Below are 18,763 nucleotides of genomic sequence, written 5' to 3' on the forward strand. Positions count from 1 at the left end.
GACTGCTTAGCAGTGCCTGTTTTCTAGCCACCTTCTGTACTTATCCTTCAGAGCATAAAATAAATGACAGAACACAGAAATGAGATGATAGACAGAAAAAGATCACTGAGATGTAGTTAGCAACCAGCTAATATTCTATTATAAACATAATTATTCTTTCTACCAATGTTACCTATGACATTTCAGTGAGCTAATTCAGGGCACTCCTGTGTTAGGAACTTATTGCTTGGCTCCAGCCTCCCAAGCTTCAGCTGGAATGCGGGATGGAGGCGGGGATTAGCGCACACTAAATCGCCACCAAATCGCCGGCCTCCATCAACCTGGGTCCAAGCTGAACTCTGCCAGCACTTTTTAGAAGTCGGAAAACTTTCCAACTTCTAAAAAGTGCTTGCGGAGCTTGGCTTGGACACGGGCTGATGGCAGCCAGCCATTCAGCGACGATTTAGTGTGTGATAATCCCTACCTCCATCCTGTATCCCGGCTGCAGCCCAGGAGGTTGGAGCTGATTTAAAATACCAAGCGGTAAGCTCCTTAATTTGTGCTTTTTGACTCATGGAGCCTTTATTTCTATGGCGGAGTCCCTTAGAGGCTTACCTTACATCTTACAAGTTAATGGTGTTTAGGAGTATATATAATGTTAGGAAGGATCGAATCAGGGGAATTTAATTAGCTCAAATTCACGAGAGGCATGTCCTAACAACACACGCAGCGGATCGTGTCCCTATGTGTATACCAGAGGTCATCTAGTCCAACCCCAAGAAACAGAGACTCCAGTGCCGAGTTGCAATTAAAATATAACCATTTACTAAAGCCACACAACAAAAGGGATCACTCAAGCACGCACACATTCAATGCTTAAGCAAGGGAGGGGAAGAGTTTGGGGGTAAAGGAGAAAGGATAGAGGCACCGTTGAAATAATTACCTTAGGAGTCTTTTCCAAGAGATAGATGAGGACTGGTGGATGGTGGACACGGCCGTGGAGAACGGGGAAAGCAAGAGGCAACCGTGGTGGCTAGGAGCTAAGTTCCAGCGGGCTAAGCTAACAAGAGGCCCGAAAGAGACAGTGGGCTTTGGCTTGCCCAAGTGATTTCAGTGGGGTGCAGTGCCCACGAGAGCTCAAGTCTGGAGCAGTTACTCGACAGAGTTTCAGGTTTGGAACTTTGTAGCTCACAAGCCCAAAGAAGAGTGGAATCTAGGTTCTATATATACTGTGAAACATATCTGTAGGCTATGGCTACCTGCAGAACAAAGGTCTTAATGTCTTATCTTTGTCTAAGACTAAAGTTAAACAATGGATACACAAAAGGAGTCTGCCACTTCTTTGGGAAAGAACCACTATCTAGATGGCTGAGTACTTAATGCCATCAATAGGAGAGGCAAACTTCCTTTGTCCTCATTCTTTAGGGTTGCCGGTGAAACTGGTACGGCAACTCCCAGAACTGGTTTCTTAAGGTTTAAATCTACCTTTTGCTATAGCCATGCCTTGCAAGGCTGCCTGGCTACGTGGTCAGCTCGCTTTTGGGATAATGGCGGCTGCGATGGGGGTCAGTCAGGGGTCATGGTTTTTGATCGCTCGGCACCCAAAATTTATATAAATCCAAGCTCAATAACAATAAGAATATATTCTTATTCTTTAATTTCATTCAATTTTTATTTCATTCATTTTCCCTGAGTTGCCATGGAGCACCTGGGAAGTGCGCACAGAGCCCTAAGGGCTCCTCAGAGCACTGGTTGGGGACCCCTGGCTTAGACAGAGAAAGGAGCAGAATTATGGACTGGACTGCTCTCGCATCCAAACGTGGTAATAGGGAAAACAACAGCTTGTACTATCCTGACCCTATTCTTTAGGTTTTTTTTCTAGTTCTTTCATAGCTGTACTCCCCATTTCTAGTCTTCTTCTGATTTCTTGTCCTCATTCTGAACAAGGTTTGATCCATACATTACCTCTCTCTATCTCCCATCCTTCCCTCATAGCTGTAGCTGCCATTCCATTCTATTCCTCCTTGCGTTTTTTTCCTTCTGTGTGAACTTTTTCTCCCTCTTTGCTTCATCTTCTGGCCTGTATTCTCTCTCCTCACCTCCCTTTTTTATCCTTCTGCTTGGCTTCCTTGACCTACCCCTTTCAGCCTACACCTCCCTTAAAGAGCTGAACCTCTGCATGCCCACACTTCCGGCTCTCTTCCCTCTGTCTCTTCTTGAGCATGGGCATCCCAATCCTTGTGACCCACCATAGAGTCTTACCAAATATAGGAACCTACTGCTTTTGTGCTAAGGGATTAGAGATTTGTGTTGTTGTTGTTTAGCTATATAGTGCAAAAGTTGTTAACTGTACCAGTGCCATTCCTTCATTTGTTTCCTAGTAGCAAGATGACAGTGCACACATACACACACACTCCTTGTGTGAACAGAGACACTGGAGAAAACGGCCACTGGAAGGAGAGTAAAAAGAACAAACTAGGAAACAAACAAGCAATCATGTTGTTATAGTTTATCACCTAAGCACAATATCTCTTGGCCTAAATACCCTAAAGGTACCAGATTTTTTTCTGATCTTGGAAGCTAAGCAGGGTCAGCCCTGGTCAGTACTTCAATGGAAGACTGCCAATGAATACCAGGTAATATAGGCTCTATTTCAGAGGAAGGTACTGGTAAAATGACCTCTGAGGATTCCTTGCCTAAGAAAACCCTATGAAATTCATGGGGCGATTTGAAGGTACACATACACACACGCTCTATATATCTCTAGAGAAAATGTTTAAATGTTTAAAAATTAAGAATGCACTGGGGGAGAAACAGAAGATGCTCATGCAAGGTTTGCTTCATACTAGAAAAGACACTCCCACAACACAAGTAAGATGCCACAAATAAACTGAAATGCTGTCTTTGTATTAAAGTAGATTGATAGGAGCCAGCGTGGTGCAGTAGTCTGAGTGTTGAACTACAACTCTGGAGACCTGTGTTCAAATCCCCGCTTGGCCATGGAAACCCACTGGGTGATCTTGGGCAAGTCGTGCACTCTCAGCCCCAGGAAACCCTGGAATAAGTTCACCTTTGGGTCACCATAAGTCAGAAAAGACTTGAAGACACACCACAACAACTAAGGTGGATAGACAGACAGACAGACAGACAGACAGACAGGAGAATGTTTGCATGTGGAAACAAGAAGAAGCATCAAGAAGCAACATGAAACGGTACAGTCAGCCGAGATGACCAGTCTGGATGAGCCCTCTCCTGGTCCCATCTGTCCCCATTGTTAGATTACACAGTCCTTAGCTAGAAGTGGATACATTGTCCTCTTCTGAAGACTGAAGGATGATGTCTAACAATTAATTCCTTCACGGTGCCTAAGTATTATGACCATGAACACATTTCTGTAAAAGCTGGTTTAAAACGGGCCAGGTATTGATTGCTTCATGATTGATTGCTTACAGGATTGTCCTGCCTTACAGAAACTACAGAGGAAACCAAGAATCATAAAATCATAGAATTGTAGAGTTGGAAGAGACCGCAAGGGCCATCCAGTCCAACCCCCTGCCATGCAGGAACTCTCAATCAAAGCATCCCCGACAGATGGCCATCCAGCCTCTCTTTAAATACCTCTAAGGAAGGAGACTCCACCACTCTCCTTTGAGGGAGTGTGTTCCATTGTCGAACAGCCCTTACTGTCAGGAAGTTCCTCCTAATGTTGGGGTGGAATCTCTTTTCCTGTAGCTTGCATCCATTGTTTCGAGTCCTGTTCTCTGGAGCAGCAGAAAACAAGCTTGCTCCCTCCTCAATATGACATCCCTTCAAATATTTAAACAGAGCTATCATATCACCTCTTAACCTTCTCTTTTCCAGGCTAAACATCCCCAGCTCCCTGAGACTTTCCTCATAGGGCATGGTTTGAAAGACCCTTCACCATTTTAGTCACCCTCCTTTGGACACGCTCCAGTTTCTCAATGTCCTTTTTGAACTGTGGTGCCCAGTACTGGACACAATATTCCAGGTGGGACCTGACCAAAGCAGAACAGAGTGGCACTATTACTTCCCTTGATCTAGACACTATAGTTATATTGATGCAGCCTAGAATCGCATTGTTCTTTTTACCTGCCGCATCACACTGTTGACTCATGTTCAACTTGTTGTCTACTAGGACTCCTAGATCCATTTCACATGTAATCTCATTCAGCCAGATGTTCCCCCATCCTATATCTATGCATTTCATTTTTCTGCCCTAAGTGCAATACCTTACATTTTTTCACGTTGAATATCATTTTTGCTATCTTGGGCCCAGCTTTCCAATTTATTCAGGTCATTTTTAATTTTGATTCTGTCTTCTGGGGTGTTAGCTTCTCCTCCTAGTTTGGTGTCATCTGCAAATTTGACAAGTTTGCCCCCAATTCTGTCATCCAAGTCACTGATGAAGATGTTGAATAGCACTGGGCCCAGGACAGAGCCCTGTGGGACCCCACTGGTCACTTCTCTCCAGGATAAAGAGGAACCATTGTTGAGCAGCCTTTGCGTTCGGCAATACTATTCAGTGAGCCAAGTTGGATGGAATTTAACATGTTTTTAGGAGCCAGGTCTTCTCTTCTGTGCCTTTACATCTGGCAGAAAGTAAACCAAATTCTCCATTCTTGATTCTATCTACTGAGGGGGGAAAATCACATTTCAAATTTCTGCCAATATTGTTGCCCTTTAAAGGCACAGAAGCCAAGCCAGGCACATAGATGGCTGACTGTTCCAAGGTGTCTGAAATGGTCATCTTATGCATGCTCATGTGGGAAAAGGCCCCACTGCTGGAATCTAATAGGATGACTTATTCCCAAGTAAACTTGCACAGAATTGCACTTGTGAGCTATTGTTCCATGATTTCCATGAACACACTGCTTTTCTCTTCCAACAAAAGCGTACGGGAGGTGTATACGAACATTGCAGAGGAGCCCTCGTTTCTGAATACTACATCTTGACTTCAGCCCACTGCTTCACTATACATGATACAGCAGACCAGATCACTGTTAACATCGGTAAGCCAAAATATTCCAGGATGAGGATAGCGGGAAGGAAGAAACTGGGGAGTTACCAACTGGCTGGGAAAAATAAAATCGGTCTACCTTGCTCTTCTGCCTTTAATACCATCTAGATGAGCATAAACCAGTTGGTGGTACTTCGTGATGTGGACAACAAATTTTTACCCTAGCACAGCCTGCAGGCCACACCAATGGATTTTTCATACTACACAATTATAGTACTTTCATACCCCTTTCACTGCCTTGGCTGCATCCTATGGACTTCTAGGATTTATAGTTTGGCAAAGCACTAGAACTCTCTGGCAGCCAATTCCAAATACCTCACAACCCCCGGGATTCTACAGAATGGAGCCATGACAGTCTAAGTATCAAACTGCTAGAATTGTATAGTGTGAAAGAGAACCAGGTCTCAAAATTGGGGGGGGGGAGTGTAGTAAGAGGGAAGAAACTGAAAGTGACTGGATGTGCAGCTTCAATTTTAATTTTGGGCTTTTTAAGTGGGAAGGATTTGGGCATGTGCTGTGACCTATTTAAAAACAAACTACTGCTCTTTCAAACCTGCAGGAGTAGGAAAAACCTTTAGACCATTTCCGCCCATTGTCTGAGGAATTATGGGGGAGACTGAGAGGATCATAAAAGGGCCTTGGGGCCTGTGTATAGCCCACAAGATATACATTGTCTACCTCTGACTTAGGCAGACGTTCAAGAATATTTTACTTTACTTTACTTTATTTACATCCTATCTTTCCCTTTCCTTATATCATGGCCAAGGTGGCTTACAACACAGATTAATGTAAAGTACAGCTAAATGCCTTGTAATGAAATGTTTAAAAAACAATCAATTATATCAAAAATAATCCTTTAAAATAGTCTGGTAGAATTCATAGACATAGGGGTTTATCACATAGGGTGCAGAAATGGGATTTAAAACAGGAAAATCCCGCAAAAGCAGGATCGTTTTCACACAATGTTGTGCATTAATGTGCATAGAAAATGGACAAATCCCACAAAAGTGGTTTTATTTTCAAACAACGTCAAGGGCACTGAGCATTAATCTAGCATTAACTCGCACAGAATGTGCACAAAATTGGCCATTTTTTACTTTCAGGATTCTCCCAAACGTAAAAAATAGCCGATTTTGTCCACTTTCTGTGTTGGTTATGTTCACGTTAATGTACAATGCCCCTGATGAGTCTGAAAACAATCCCACTTTTGCAGAATTTTTCCAGGATTTAAATCCTGTTTCTGCATGGGATTTAGGTACTTAGCCTCCCATGTGAAAAACTCTATAGTTCTGTTAGTGTGGAAAACTAGTACGTATCTTGCAGCACCTTTGAGACTAACTGAAAGGTAGAGGTTGGTAGTATGAGCTTTTGTAGACTTGAGTCTCCTTCCTCAGATTTATTTGGTCAACACCATGGAAGCAGCTGCTGAACAGTCCTCTCTTTTGCCATCCACAAATCCACCTTATATCCTCTAACATTTAAAGATAAAAACTGGTACACATGTGGCCAAGAAACATCAGAGTGTGGTCAAGATGACAAATGTTATTAATGAGGAATAAGAGAGAAGCTAGGAGAGGCTGCAGTGGTCTATTTTTGCCAGAGCCTACTGGGAAGGGCAAGATTCTGCTCCCTCCTTTCCTCTCCCCTCACTAAATGCAAACTCATTTTACACTTTGAATTTAATTTGCACCAATTGGAGTATGTTGAGAGCAGAGTGGGAAAGTGGGAGGAGAGAGAAACCGGGATATTTTAAAAGCATCTGAAAAAGTGGAAGGACAGAGGATTAATCAGTGCTGTTCCTGTCAAACAGGGACAGTTGGAGGGTATGTGGCTTCTAACAGTGGGAGAACTAAGACCAAGGCCCTGTCTACACGGGCTGAAAAAGAAAGTCCTCCACCCTTTCCCACAGCGAGTAGTTCTATGACGCAGGGCCCAATCCATAGTTCTGGTGTGAACTGTTTGGATGGCATCCAGCCAGTTCAGCCCCAAAACTATCATATATTCCCCCCCCCCAAAAAAAAAAACCAGTGCAAAATAACTCATCTTTTGTTCCAGATCTTTCCAGAAGATCCAGAGCCCTCTTTTGCAATGCCAGGTGGCTGTTTACAATGCATCCATTGAACCTCCCGGCATCACTGCCACTGCCACGCATTGCTCACTTTGAGATCAGAACAAGGTGCACAGCCATTTGAACAATGTTGTGTGATTTGTGGAAGTGGCAGTGACACTGGACAGCACATTAGGACCCGTGTGTGAACAGCTGTTCCACATCGCAAGGTAGGAACCCTGGTGGCACAGTGGTTAAATGCCTGTACTGCAGCCACTCACTCAAAACCACAAGGTTGCATTGCGAGTTCAAGACCAGCAAAAGGGCCCAAGCTTGACTCAAGCTTGCATCCTTCTGAGGTCGCTAAAATGAGTACCCAGATTGTTGGGGGCAAATTAGCTTACAGTTGTAAACCGCTTAGACACTGCTTAGGCAGTATGAAGCGGTATATATACATGAAGCTTGTAACAGGGAGACATCAGCACAGCTTCAATGCCAGGATATTCTGGCTCATGCAGATACCACTAACGTTTATGTTTTGCTGGCTACCTACTTCAATGTTTTGAGATAAGCATTGTAAAGGTCTAATAATGTATGTGGATAGCTACAGGGGAGCACCTCTAATTTTTTCCTTCCTCTTCCCTAGGCAGAGCACGGTTTGATGTGGTTGCTGTCCACTCCCACCCAGAGTATCAGATTGGGAAGCTACAGGATCGTGGAATCCCTGAATTCTATGATTATGATGTTGCTCTAGTGAAACTTGCCAGGAAAGTCAGGCTCTCTACTGTTGCAAGGTGAGATGAAAAGGGAAGAAAGAAGAAAATAATAAACTGTATTAAATTTTGACTTCACTCAAAAATTGATGAATCTCACCTGTTCCTCTGAGGATTTTATCCCATGACATAACTGTACTGCAGTTGAACAGCATTAATCCTATCTTTGCTTGGAACTTATCACACAACATTGTGTCTCCTAGTGCTGTACTGTGTTGTCCTGTTGTTGGACCATTTGGAAACTGATTTAATTACTCCTCCCTTAGGGGGAAAAAAAGACACTGCTTGACTTGTAGGCTATTCTCTCTCCCCCCTTCAAGTCCAAGGATGCAAATTTGGTAGTGGAGGCTGCATGCATCTTGCTTGCCTTGCCCAAATGGAAAATGTTTATACTGTCCAAACAATAATGAAGCAAGATTTTGTCCTACCTTAATTTCTGTCTGGCATTTCCTTTCCACAGGCCTATCTGTCTTCCATGTACAGCAGGAACTACCCGAGCTCTGAGAAAGCCTCATCCACAGACCACCTGCAGGGATCATGGTAAGAGAGTTGTCAGTTTTATTTGGCTTTTGAGGGGCTGGTTGGACACACTCACTCCTGAGTGTCCCCTCTTTCCCAAGGAGCTGGCAATGATGAAATGAGTAAGACAGAGAAGGTTATCACAAGGGGGCAAAAGCGTCCCCCGATGTGTTCTAACGAGCACGAGCGCGGGCACGCACGGAGCATGATGGGAACCCGATGGGGCCCAGAACGCTAGTTTACCGCACGGTGGAACGCCGCCACTGCCGCCAGGCGTTCCCATCGGGTTCCCGATGTGTTCCAGGAGGCGCCATTTCTGGGAACACTTTTGAAACTGTTCCCAGAAATGGCGCCTCCTGGAACACATCGGGAACCCGATGGGAACTCCCGGCGGCAGCGGCGGCGTTCCACCGTGCGGTAAACTAGTGTTCTGGGCCCCATCGGGTTCCCATCATGCTCCGTGCGCGCCCACGCTCGTGCTCGTTAGAACACATCAGGGAACGCTTTTGCCCCCTTGCGATAACCTTCAGAGTGAGAATGAGTGAGGCTATTAGGCAAACCCAATCTCCTTATATGAAGTGGCCCTAGTTCTAAGATCATCAGGAGAGGCTTGTCATGCCCTGCTCGAGAGTTCGGCTTTTGAAGATGAAGCAGACTCACTACGTCCAAGACCTCCTCCTGATCAGTCTCACAGTCACCTGAGAGCTCCACAGAAGGAGGAGGAAGATTGATGACATTGTTCCATCACTTCAAGAAAGGCTGTGGCATCTGGAACAGACTCTGGGGCTGTGCAGACCACCCCTGAAGGGGCAGCCTGCAGCCGCCTCCATCTTTCCCAGATCGGGGCCGCGGCAACCTTACACCGTGGCACCAATCTGGCCTTTCAAGGGCACGATAACCACTGTGCTGCAGCTTTAAGGTGCTCCTTCAGCACTGCGTCATCTAAACGCAGCACCAGAGGAGCGCCATGACATCATGCACCAGGTGGAGCGACGCGTGACATCATGCCACCATGAGGGCAGAGTTGGGGCATGCGTCGTATGGATGCCATGCCCTGACTTCACCCCCAGGCCGGCTTTAATGGCCAGTCTGCAAAGCCCCTCAGTCTCTCGATGTGCAAGTCGGGTGACGCTGATTTGATATGCTTTTTAAGGCAAGGGCTTTCCTCCTTTCAGTTTCTGAAAAAAAACTCAATTTCTTTCTGAAGCCTGCATTTATAGATTATCCTGACTCTGGGATTTATAACCCTGGACTGTTTCTTGACCTTATTATTTGGTACCCGTGGACTGTGCTGACGATTTACAGCTTTTGACTCTGGACTGTTTGGTTAATTCGATATTGTTTGGTTAATTTGATACTACTTCTAAATTTCCGGCACCCTGCCTGCTGGTGCAGTATGAGAATAGGTTAAGGACCTTTTCTTAGGCCCACTGCAGTCACCAGCATGGTTAGGGCCTTCTCAGTGGCTGCTCTAGAATCTCTTTTCTCAGAGGCCAGACTGGCCCCCTCTCTGCTTCTTTCTATTGTCAGGCAAATACCTTTTTATGCTGGGAGACCTTTAAAATGGTTTTAAAAGAATGTATTGAATCTGTTGCATTGCCCTAAACTGAATTGCTTTAATTGCATTTTATCTTTTCATGGTATTTTATTTTTTTTAAGTACAGTCAGCCCTCCATATCCATGGATTTTCATTATTATTATTATTTTGGTCCACAGATTCAAGCACCCATGGTTTGAAAATATTTTTAAAAAACATACATTCCAAAAAGCAAACCTTGATTTTGCCAGTTTATATAATTTTCCTAGCCATTGTATTCAATGGGACTAGAGCATCCACGTTTTTTGGTATCCACAGGGGGACCTGGAACCAAGCCCCTGTGGGTGCCAAGGGTATAGTTTTAGATTTTTGTATTTTTAAATTATTTTAATATTGCCATCAGTTAAATCCCACTTTAATGCTCACATTTTTGTATGTTTTTAGTGGTATTATTTTTTTTTTAATTGTAACCTGCCTTGACTCCCGAATCAGGATGCTGCTGCTGCTGCTGCTGCTGATGATGATGATGATGATACAGATGGCAAATGTTGTGAGACGAGGGATTCATTATGTGCTCACCCTGCTTCAAGGACTGCTGGTTGGCAGCAGCACCCCATCCCCACCAGCGGCCATAGCTGATGGATACAGATGTGTCCTGGTTGGCAGAGATGGGCATCTAGGGAGGTCTTGGGATGCATTGTGAACGACTGTCCCACCAGGTGTTCACAATGTCTTTGAGTTGTCACCCACACAGTATAAACCCTATGCACCACCATCCTCAGTGATGGTGCCCTGCCTCAAACATGAAGGTTTACTTGGGGGTCCAAGTAAAACCCCAAATTACAGAAAGATTGTTCAGTATCTTGACTGGTTGTGCCAGGATTTGTCCATCTTCAAGGATGCTCTGTGGCAAGTGAGCAGGAATAGGAGGATCTGTGAGCTGGTTTTGGTTCAGTCTGGCCTGTGCATCTGCCTCCTTCTCCAATTTACTTCAGTCCACAAGAGCCAAAGCCATCCCAAGATCTGGAGCAGGAGGAGTAAGTGGAGACTTAAATGTACTGTACTGTACACTAGAATGGTTTCCTGTCAAACATATGTGGATGTTTTCTGTAGCACTCGGGTCAGTAAGGTTGGACACTATGGGTTTGATTGGGAGTTTTAGTATTTTAGCATATTATTTTAGTATTTTAGCATTTTACAATCTTGTGTTTTATCATCTGTTTTGAAGGGCATAATAAATCAACATTATAATTATTACTACTACCTGAATCCTAACCTTTCCTGGATTCTCTCCCTGTTCCCAATCCTCTCTAGCCTTGTCTATTCACCTTCACTGCAATCCATATTCTTTTCTTTCCTCAGAGGAAGAGCTTCTCCCCGTTGGGAACATCCCTTCTCTTTTTGTAACTGAATGTGAGGAGAGCACTAGGAAAGGGCTGCGTCGCAGAACTGTGCGGATCAAGAATAGTGAACTGGTGAGAATAACGCCTAAGTGCCTTTTTTGAGCAAGAATGAGTGGCAGCAATGTAGTTTGTTGCTATTGTTGCTGTGTGCCTTCAAGCTGACTGCAACACATGGCAACCGTATTATAGGGTTTTCATGGCAAGATTTATTCAGAGAAGATTTGCCATTGCCTTCCTTTAAGAGTGAGAGTGTGTGATTTGCCACATGCTCACCCAGTGGGTTTCCAGGAATGAACAAGAAATCGAACCTGGTGCCCTGGATTCCTAGTTCAAGACTCAAACCACTTGGATACTTTTAAAACTGATGGGAATAGAAAACCAATAAAGATACACAACAGCTCTACTTTATTCTGAGAATGACTGTAAAATAGAGCTGGGCAATTGCAGGAGGTCCAGGGGCCAATTTTCTGCCCCTGGGATTCTCTGGAGTGCCCCATGAAGTGCCAAAAATGTCCTGCAAACCAGAAGACCCAAGAAGGCCACTTCTGATGTTGAAAAAAGATATATAGTTTTCTAAATTAAACAATATGTACTTCCTAATTAGACCTCTGATTTTGTCTATCTTTCTGTAGTGCAGTCTTCCTCTTTTTCTACTGCCTTTGACTTTATTAAGCATTATCCTCTTTACCAGTAGTGAAACATCATAAGCCCTAGAAATATGTGATCTCAGCATCATTGGGTCTGCTGTGTCTATATCTGGCTGCCTGAGTAAATCCGCTGTTTCCATCTCTTCCTCCTCTCTCAGAAAATGGCCTGCGAGGAAGATGCCAAGAAAGCTGACCACTACAAAAATGTCACGCATGTCTCAGATGTGGTGACTGATCGTTTCCTTTGCACGGGGGGCTTTGACCCCGAGGTGGATCCAAACACTTGCAAAGGTGAGGAACAGCAGCCTCTTCCTTATCTCTATAAAAAGAAGGGATCTGGTGGCACCTTTTAAGACTAACCAGTTTACTTCAGCCTACACTTTCATGACACAAAAGTCTTAACCTAAAACAATTAGGTTCATTCTGTAGGGTGAACAACGGCATCCTGGGAAGGAAAAGATTGGACTCACACATTTATAACAGAAACAAACGTGTCAGGAATTAGTGGCTCCCTTTCTAAGAAGCTCATGTTGCAACAGTACAGGTCATCAGTATGACCTGCTTTGATCAGTTTTCGTCCATGTTCAATTGCTTTGAATCCTAGGGTCTGGAATATTCTGGTCCTGAATCCCCCCCCCCCCCCAATTATCTGTGCACAACAAGAGGCAGCTGCTTTCCCACAAAATCTGTTTGTTGCTGGGCAGCTGAGGTCAGAACTGACGTTTAGCATCTATAATGTGGCTGGGCATCTTGTTCTGACCTCAGACCAACCTGCGCCTGGAGAGGGGGGCACCAAGCATCTCACAGGGACTGCATGGGAAGGGAGCTGGCCATTGTCACTGGGAGAAAGACAAAGATCCCAGAGCAAAAATTAAGATTTTTAAATTCAGGTTAAGGGGAGGAAAGGCTGAATTGGGTGCAGACATCATGAAGACAGTCCATTCTGAATTTGGGGTTTTGGCTCTGCATCATGTAAACAGGACGCAGCAAGCCTGAGGTAAATTTTGCGTCGATAACCCGTGTAGACAAGCCCTTAGTCCAGGTCTTTGAAATTCTGACCTTTCCTAAGAAAGGCAGGTTTGCCATTTCTGTACTATCTTGAAGATATTAGCTGCAGCCTGCATGGGACCAGAGTTCAGACATGAATGTCAGGAAGTAGAATTTTGTCAGGATGAATTCAGAGCCAATGAGTTATAGTGAGAAGCCAGGACTCTGGAGTTATGATGACTATGGGCCTATTTGTACAACACAACTAGATGAAAAACTGTGTGAATGCATATAGTACAGATGCAATTCTGACTTATTTCGCCCCACAACAAACAATATAACAAACCCTGGATACTTAATTAATAATAATAATTTGTTTTATTTATATACCGCTATTCCAAAGATCATAGCAGTGAACAGCAAGTAAGCTAATTAGCAAGTAAGTTAAGTTTGTTATTATACAACAGGCCCTTTCCTTATGTGGTGGATCCATCCTGGACACACACACCCCGCGTAAGGGAAAAAATGCATATGCTCGAGCCCCATTAGAAGTAATGGGGTGCACACCATGGGCATGCGGCCCATTACTTCTTCCGGGGCACACCAGGGGTTTTTCCGGTGTGGATTCCAGCATATGCTGGGAGCCACGTAAGGCACGCCTGCGTATGACACGGGCGTACTGTAATATTGTTGTTAGTGTGCATCTTCATGTCGTTTCCATCTCATAGTGTTACTCTATCATGGGATTTTCTTGGCAAGCTTCTTTGCCATTGCCACCCATCCTCTAGCCCAGTGGTTCTCAACTTGTGGTTCTCTTTTCACAGGGGTCACCTAAGACCATTGGAAAACACATATTTCCAATGGTCTTAGGAACCAAGACACCTCTGCTCTATGGCTGGGGTTGAAAACAACATGAGGAACTGCATTAAAGGGCATTAGGAAGGTTGAAGACCACTGCTCTAGCTCTTATTTTCTTCTGAAAAGAAGTTTAGTTAAATAGCTACAGAAATGGTATGTGTACAGATGCATGCTTGTAACCCTACTGGGGATTTTAACTGCTCACATCCTTTTCGGTCTGTCCTGAGCTTCACATAGTCTTGAAAGCATCACTTTATTCAATCTCTCCTTCTGCTTGCAGGTGATTCTGGTGGTCCCCTCATAATTCAGAAAAGGCTGCGATACATCCAGGTGAGTGGCCTCTTGATCTGATCCAAGGTGCTCAGTTAGGTAATTGATGACTGATTAGACCCGGCTGAACGTGTGAAAGGGATCTGGGAGTCCAAATAAACCACAAGTTGAACGTGAGTCAACAGTGCAATGCAGCAGCTAAAAAGGCCAATGTAATTTTAGGTTACATTGATAAAAGTATAGTGTCTAGATCAAGGGAAGTAATAGTGCCACTATATTCTGCTCTGGTCAGGCCCCACCTGGAATACTGTGTCCAGTTCTGGGCACCACAATTCAAAAAGGACATTGAGAAACTGGAGCATGTCCAAAGGAGAGTGACTAAAATGGTGAAGAGTCTGGAAACCATGCCCTATGAGCAATGACTTAGAGAGCTGGGAATGTTCAGCCTGGAGAAGAGAAGGTTAAGAGGTGATATGATAGCCCTGTTTAAATATTTGAAGGAATGTCATATTGAGGAGGGAGCAAGCTTGTTTTATGCTGCTCCTGAGACTAGGACCCAGAACAATGGATGCAAGCTACAGGGAAAGAGATTCCAGCTCAACATTAGGAGGAACTTCCTGACAGTAAGGGCAGTCCGACAGTGGAACAAACTCTCTCAGAGAGTGGTGGAGTCTCCCTCCTTGGAGGTCTTTAAGCAGAGGCTGGATGGCCATCTGTCGAGGATGCTTTGATTTGGATTTCCTTCATGGCAGGGGGTTGGACTGGATGGCCCTTGCGGTCTCTTCCAACTCTATTATTCTATGATTCTATGGCAGCAAGATGATTTTGACGCTGAGGTTGTGTATCATGCAACAAGCAAATACTCCTACAACTGGTAAAGGTGGAGGTGGGGAACGAAATTACCACTTTATTGTTTCTGGAAATCCTGAGAGATATAAAATCATGCTGCTGTGTGCCTTCAAGTTGTTTCTGACCTATAGAAATCTTACAGCAGACCTATCATGACATTTTCTTGGCAAGATTTTGCCATTGCCTTCCTCTGAGGGTGAGAATGGGACTTTCTATGGTTGAATGGGGATTTGAACCCTGGTTTCCTGAGTTCAGCACTCAGACCACTGCACCAAATGGGCTCCTAACATAAAAGAACAGCAATTAATTTCTTGAAGAAGTTGGAAGGAGGCCTAAGAACTGCATGTTACGTAGCAAGAAATCATGACTCTAGAATTCTCCTTCCCACCACACAATTATGGCACCTTGATACCACTTTATCTGCTATGGGGCCATCCTGTGAAATACTGGGATTTGTAGTTTTGCATGGCACTAGAACCCTATAGGGGAGAATTCCAACTACCCTCATGAAAATCTCATGATTCTGTAGGATGAAGTCATGGTAGACAAAAGTAGTATCAAGACACTACAACTGTATGATGGGAAAGAAAGATACAAGCAGGGAAGATTTAGCTAGGACCGTATGCCCCTGATTTTTCAGTTGTTCCACACACAATTGCTCAGTTTGATGCAGGCACGGGGGGGGGGGGGGGGAATCAAAGGAAGTGGCAAGTTCTGACATTCTGGTTAGCAGATGGTACTTTCTTCCCACTGCAAGGTCTCAAGATTGTGTCCCTCGTTCACCCTCTCCCTTGTTCTACAGGTGGGTGTGATCAGTTGGGGTGTCATTGATGTCTGTAAGAACAAGAAGAAAATCCCATGTGAAGGTGACAGAGGTCTCCACCAGCAATCTCCCAGCTATGCCAGAGATTTCCACATCAACATCTTCAAGATTTTGCCTTGGCTCAAGGAAAGGCTGAGTGAGGAGGGGCTGGATTTCCTGTAGATGTGCTCTTCCCACCACACCTGGGACGCTCTGTGTAAATAAGACCAGTATCTTTAAATGTCGTAGAATGAATGTATTGCTAACAATTGTATATTAAATTTGTGTGAAAAGAATGTATGGGTTCTTTAATTACTTTCACCTGTTTGTTTCCAGTTCTGTCCATCATGGGATTTGGTGTCATACAGAGAGAGGTGCCTTATAATGAGTTATCTGGGTCAAAATTTAGCACGGTCAGAATCAAAATTGAAATCAGTGCTTTCAACGGAGACATTGTGGACTCTGCAATTCTCCTTCACTGTCTGCATCAAAATTTTATATTACATATTCTAAAGTATGGCAGGATAGCCAGATTCATAATATACTCGAGTACAGCTCATTAACAAGATGTTCGTTGCTTCTTCAGCATCTGCTCCCTTCGGTATACACGAGATGAAGGTTTTCTCTGAGCTGCACTCCCTGAAGTGTGTTGATTTTTGGTTAGATCCTACAATGCATTTATACAGTGAGGTTGTCCCGCTATACACAGGGGAGTAGGCTTCCTAGCCTATCCCAAGACTGACCAGTGGTGGGCACAGGTTCACACTGATGGTTCTCAAACAACATCCATCCATCCCTGTATGGCTCTGGTAAGTGCTTCTTTTAGGTTCTCTTGAGACAGTCTAAGGTCTCATCTTTTACCACTCTGTGCAGAGAAGAGATGGTTCCCTTGTTGTTAAGAGTTAATACTGTACCTTAACTCTTGCCTTTACATCATTTTTGACATGTGTTTTATTAGCCTCATCTGTACCTCATCGCCTATCCTACACTTTGCACAGCCACCATTTACTGTAATTCCCTCCTCATCCATGCAGTCTTTAGGTTGAGCAGTTATGCCTATAGGAATTTTCTCAGTTCTTTGGCATAATTTTATTTTGCTTCATCCTTTACATCCTTTCTTAGGATGCCCCTAAGTTTTACTCTCATGTACAAAATTATTCAAAATATTTTGTATAAAATTATCTTCAGGCTATGTGTGTATACGAAACACAAATGCATTTCAAGTTGAGTCTTGGGTCCCATCTCCAAGATATTGCCTTATGTATATACAAATATTCCAAAATCTAAAAATTCTGAAATCCAAAACACTTCTGGCCCCAAGCCTTTCAAGTAAGGGAGACTCAACCTGTAAATTAGTTTATCATGATGATGTTATAGAACTGAGCCTCTCCTCAGTTTGGGCAAATATCAAAGTTCAAGCCTGAGTTGAGAGGAAAGTCTTGGATCCTGAATTACTACAGTCTCAAAGGATCAAAAACAAACAAACAAAACAAACAGCTCATGTTTATTTTAGCAACTTGACTAAAAAGCACAGCAAAAGGAAAAAGGCTCCACCACTCAAATGGAAATGGCTACACACCGGCGGCCTCAGAGCATGTCCTCGCTATAGGCAACCTGGGAACGCTTGTCTCGGTGAGAGCCCCTCACACTGTACCGCACAGCTGAAAAAGAGAAGAATGTGAATGATCCCAAAAACAGAAGGCTCGAAATCTTACCTGTACTCATCCGTTCCTGGCTGGCATCCTGTTCAAGACCAACGCAGGGATAAGTGGCACTACATATCCAGAGTAGATCTTGTAGACAATGTGCTACAGCCATACTTCACTGATGGCAGCAAGAGTGGAATTACACATGTGGAACTATTGTATATGTAGTAGTGCATTAAAATTTACAGAAGATCATGCCAATTTCCCTTGCTGTGACACAACAGGATATCAGCCATGCACACTGACTATTTCTATCCACATACATTGCCTTACATTGGTATTCTGTACAGGAGTGGATATGTATGGGACCCCAGGGCAATGGAGTCTCTTCACCCCATGCTCCATCTTTAATGCTGGGGAAGATAAACATGCCTGTTACATGGGGCACAATGGTGTACCTATACTACTTTTGATTTAATGGAAATTACACAAACACATTTTTGAGATCCATTTTTGTACTTCCCAGGTGTGTGCCGAATGCAATCCTGTACTTGGAAACAGGTCAAATGACAGTCAAATCACGGGCATGTGTACTTAAGTTTAATTTTTGGCTCAGATTGTGTTCACTCCAGTAGGATTAGCCCCATGATATTGTTTGATGGGTTTCTTTCCAGATGGAATAAAACTCTGAATGAGAAATTGGCCAAATTGGGTTTTTCATATACTACCATTTTGGCAGTGGGCTATAATAAAGCAAAGCAGGAAACACATCAAGAAATAATAGATAATGAGTTGCAACAACATGTTAAAGCAGCCTCTGTATGCCCTGATTTTAGAGACAATGGTAATGCATTTTCATTAGCCAATTATCTAAGTCTTCTAACGCTTCCAAAATACAGGATAGCATTTACCTTAGCAAAATGTAATGTCCTACCTACCTTCAGCCTTAATGGAAGGAAGATACAAAAAAATTCCCTATGAAGTACATATATGCCCATGTGGAACTGGTTCAGGGGAGACTATTGGTCATGTATTGTTGTATTGTCCTTTTTATAACGGCTATCATATTTTTATTTATCCAATTCTTAGTCAGTATTCCAGAAAAACTGGCAAATTTTATGTATCTTATGTTAAGGAAAATGCAACATGGGATATACAGTAGAAGAAATTGCTTTACATGGGGCAACCCTTGTACCAAACCCGGAAGCTTCAATTAGTGCAGAATATGGCTGCTCGGCTGGTTACTGGATGTTCCAGGGCCAGCCATATAACACCAGTCCTAAAAGATCTCCATTGGCTGCCTATTCGCTTCCGGGCCGAATACAAGGTGTTGGTTATCACCTATAAAGCCCTAAATGGCTTGGGCCCAGGGTACTTGGAGGACCGCCTCTCCCCATACAATCCGCCC

General features: G+C 43.8%; 2 protein-coding genes across 5 annotated transcripts in view; one reads left to right on the forward strand and one right to left on the reverse strand.

Annotated features, from left to right (window-relative positions):
- The window catches only part of CFB (complement factor B), a 40,542-nt gene extending 24,537 nt beyond the window's left edge, over positions 1–16,005 (forward strand). Inside the window, exons 12-18 of the mRNA XM_089513746.1 lie at positions 4,892–5,009; positions 7,711–7,858; positions 8,298–8,377; positions 11,256–11,368; positions 12,102–12,234; positions 14,069–14,118; positions 15,710–16,005. Of these exons, the coding sequence (XP_089369872.1) occupies positions 4,892–5,009; positions 7,711–7,858; positions 8,298–8,377; positions 11,256–11,368; positions 12,102–12,234; positions 14,069–14,118; positions 15,710–15,892 (825 nt within the window). The 3' untranslated portion in view covers positions 15,893–16,005. The remainder of the gene's footprint in view (positions 1–4,891; positions 5,010–7,710; positions 7,859–8,297; positions 8,378–11,255; positions 11,369–12,101; positions 12,235–14,068; positions 14,119–15,709) is intronic.
- A 1,187-nt stretch (positions 16,006–17,192) lies between these two features.
- Positions 17,193–18,763, reverse strand: part of NELFE (negative elongation factor complex member E) — a 30,017-nt gene continuing 28,446 nt past the window's right edge. For all 4 annotated transcript variants that reach the window (XM_089513760.1, XM_089513780.1, XM_089513770.1 and 1 more), the window contains exon 11: positions 17,193–17,370. In XM_089513760.1, coding sequence (XP_089369886.1) covers positions 17,297–17,370 — 74 coding nt within the window. In that variant the 3' untranslated portion in view covers positions 17,193–17,296. The remainder of the gene's footprint in view (positions 17,371–18,763) is intronic.

The sequence above is a fragment of the Sceloporus occidentalis genome, unplaced genomic scaffold (genome assembly GCF_023333645.1).
Source record: "Sceloporus occidentalis isolate IW3139 unplaced genomic scaffold, rSceOcc1.0.p SCAF_1, whole genome shotgun sequence".
NCBI lineage: Eukaryota > Metazoa > Chordata > Lepidosauria > Squamata > Phrynosomatidae > Sceloporus > Sceloporus occidentalis.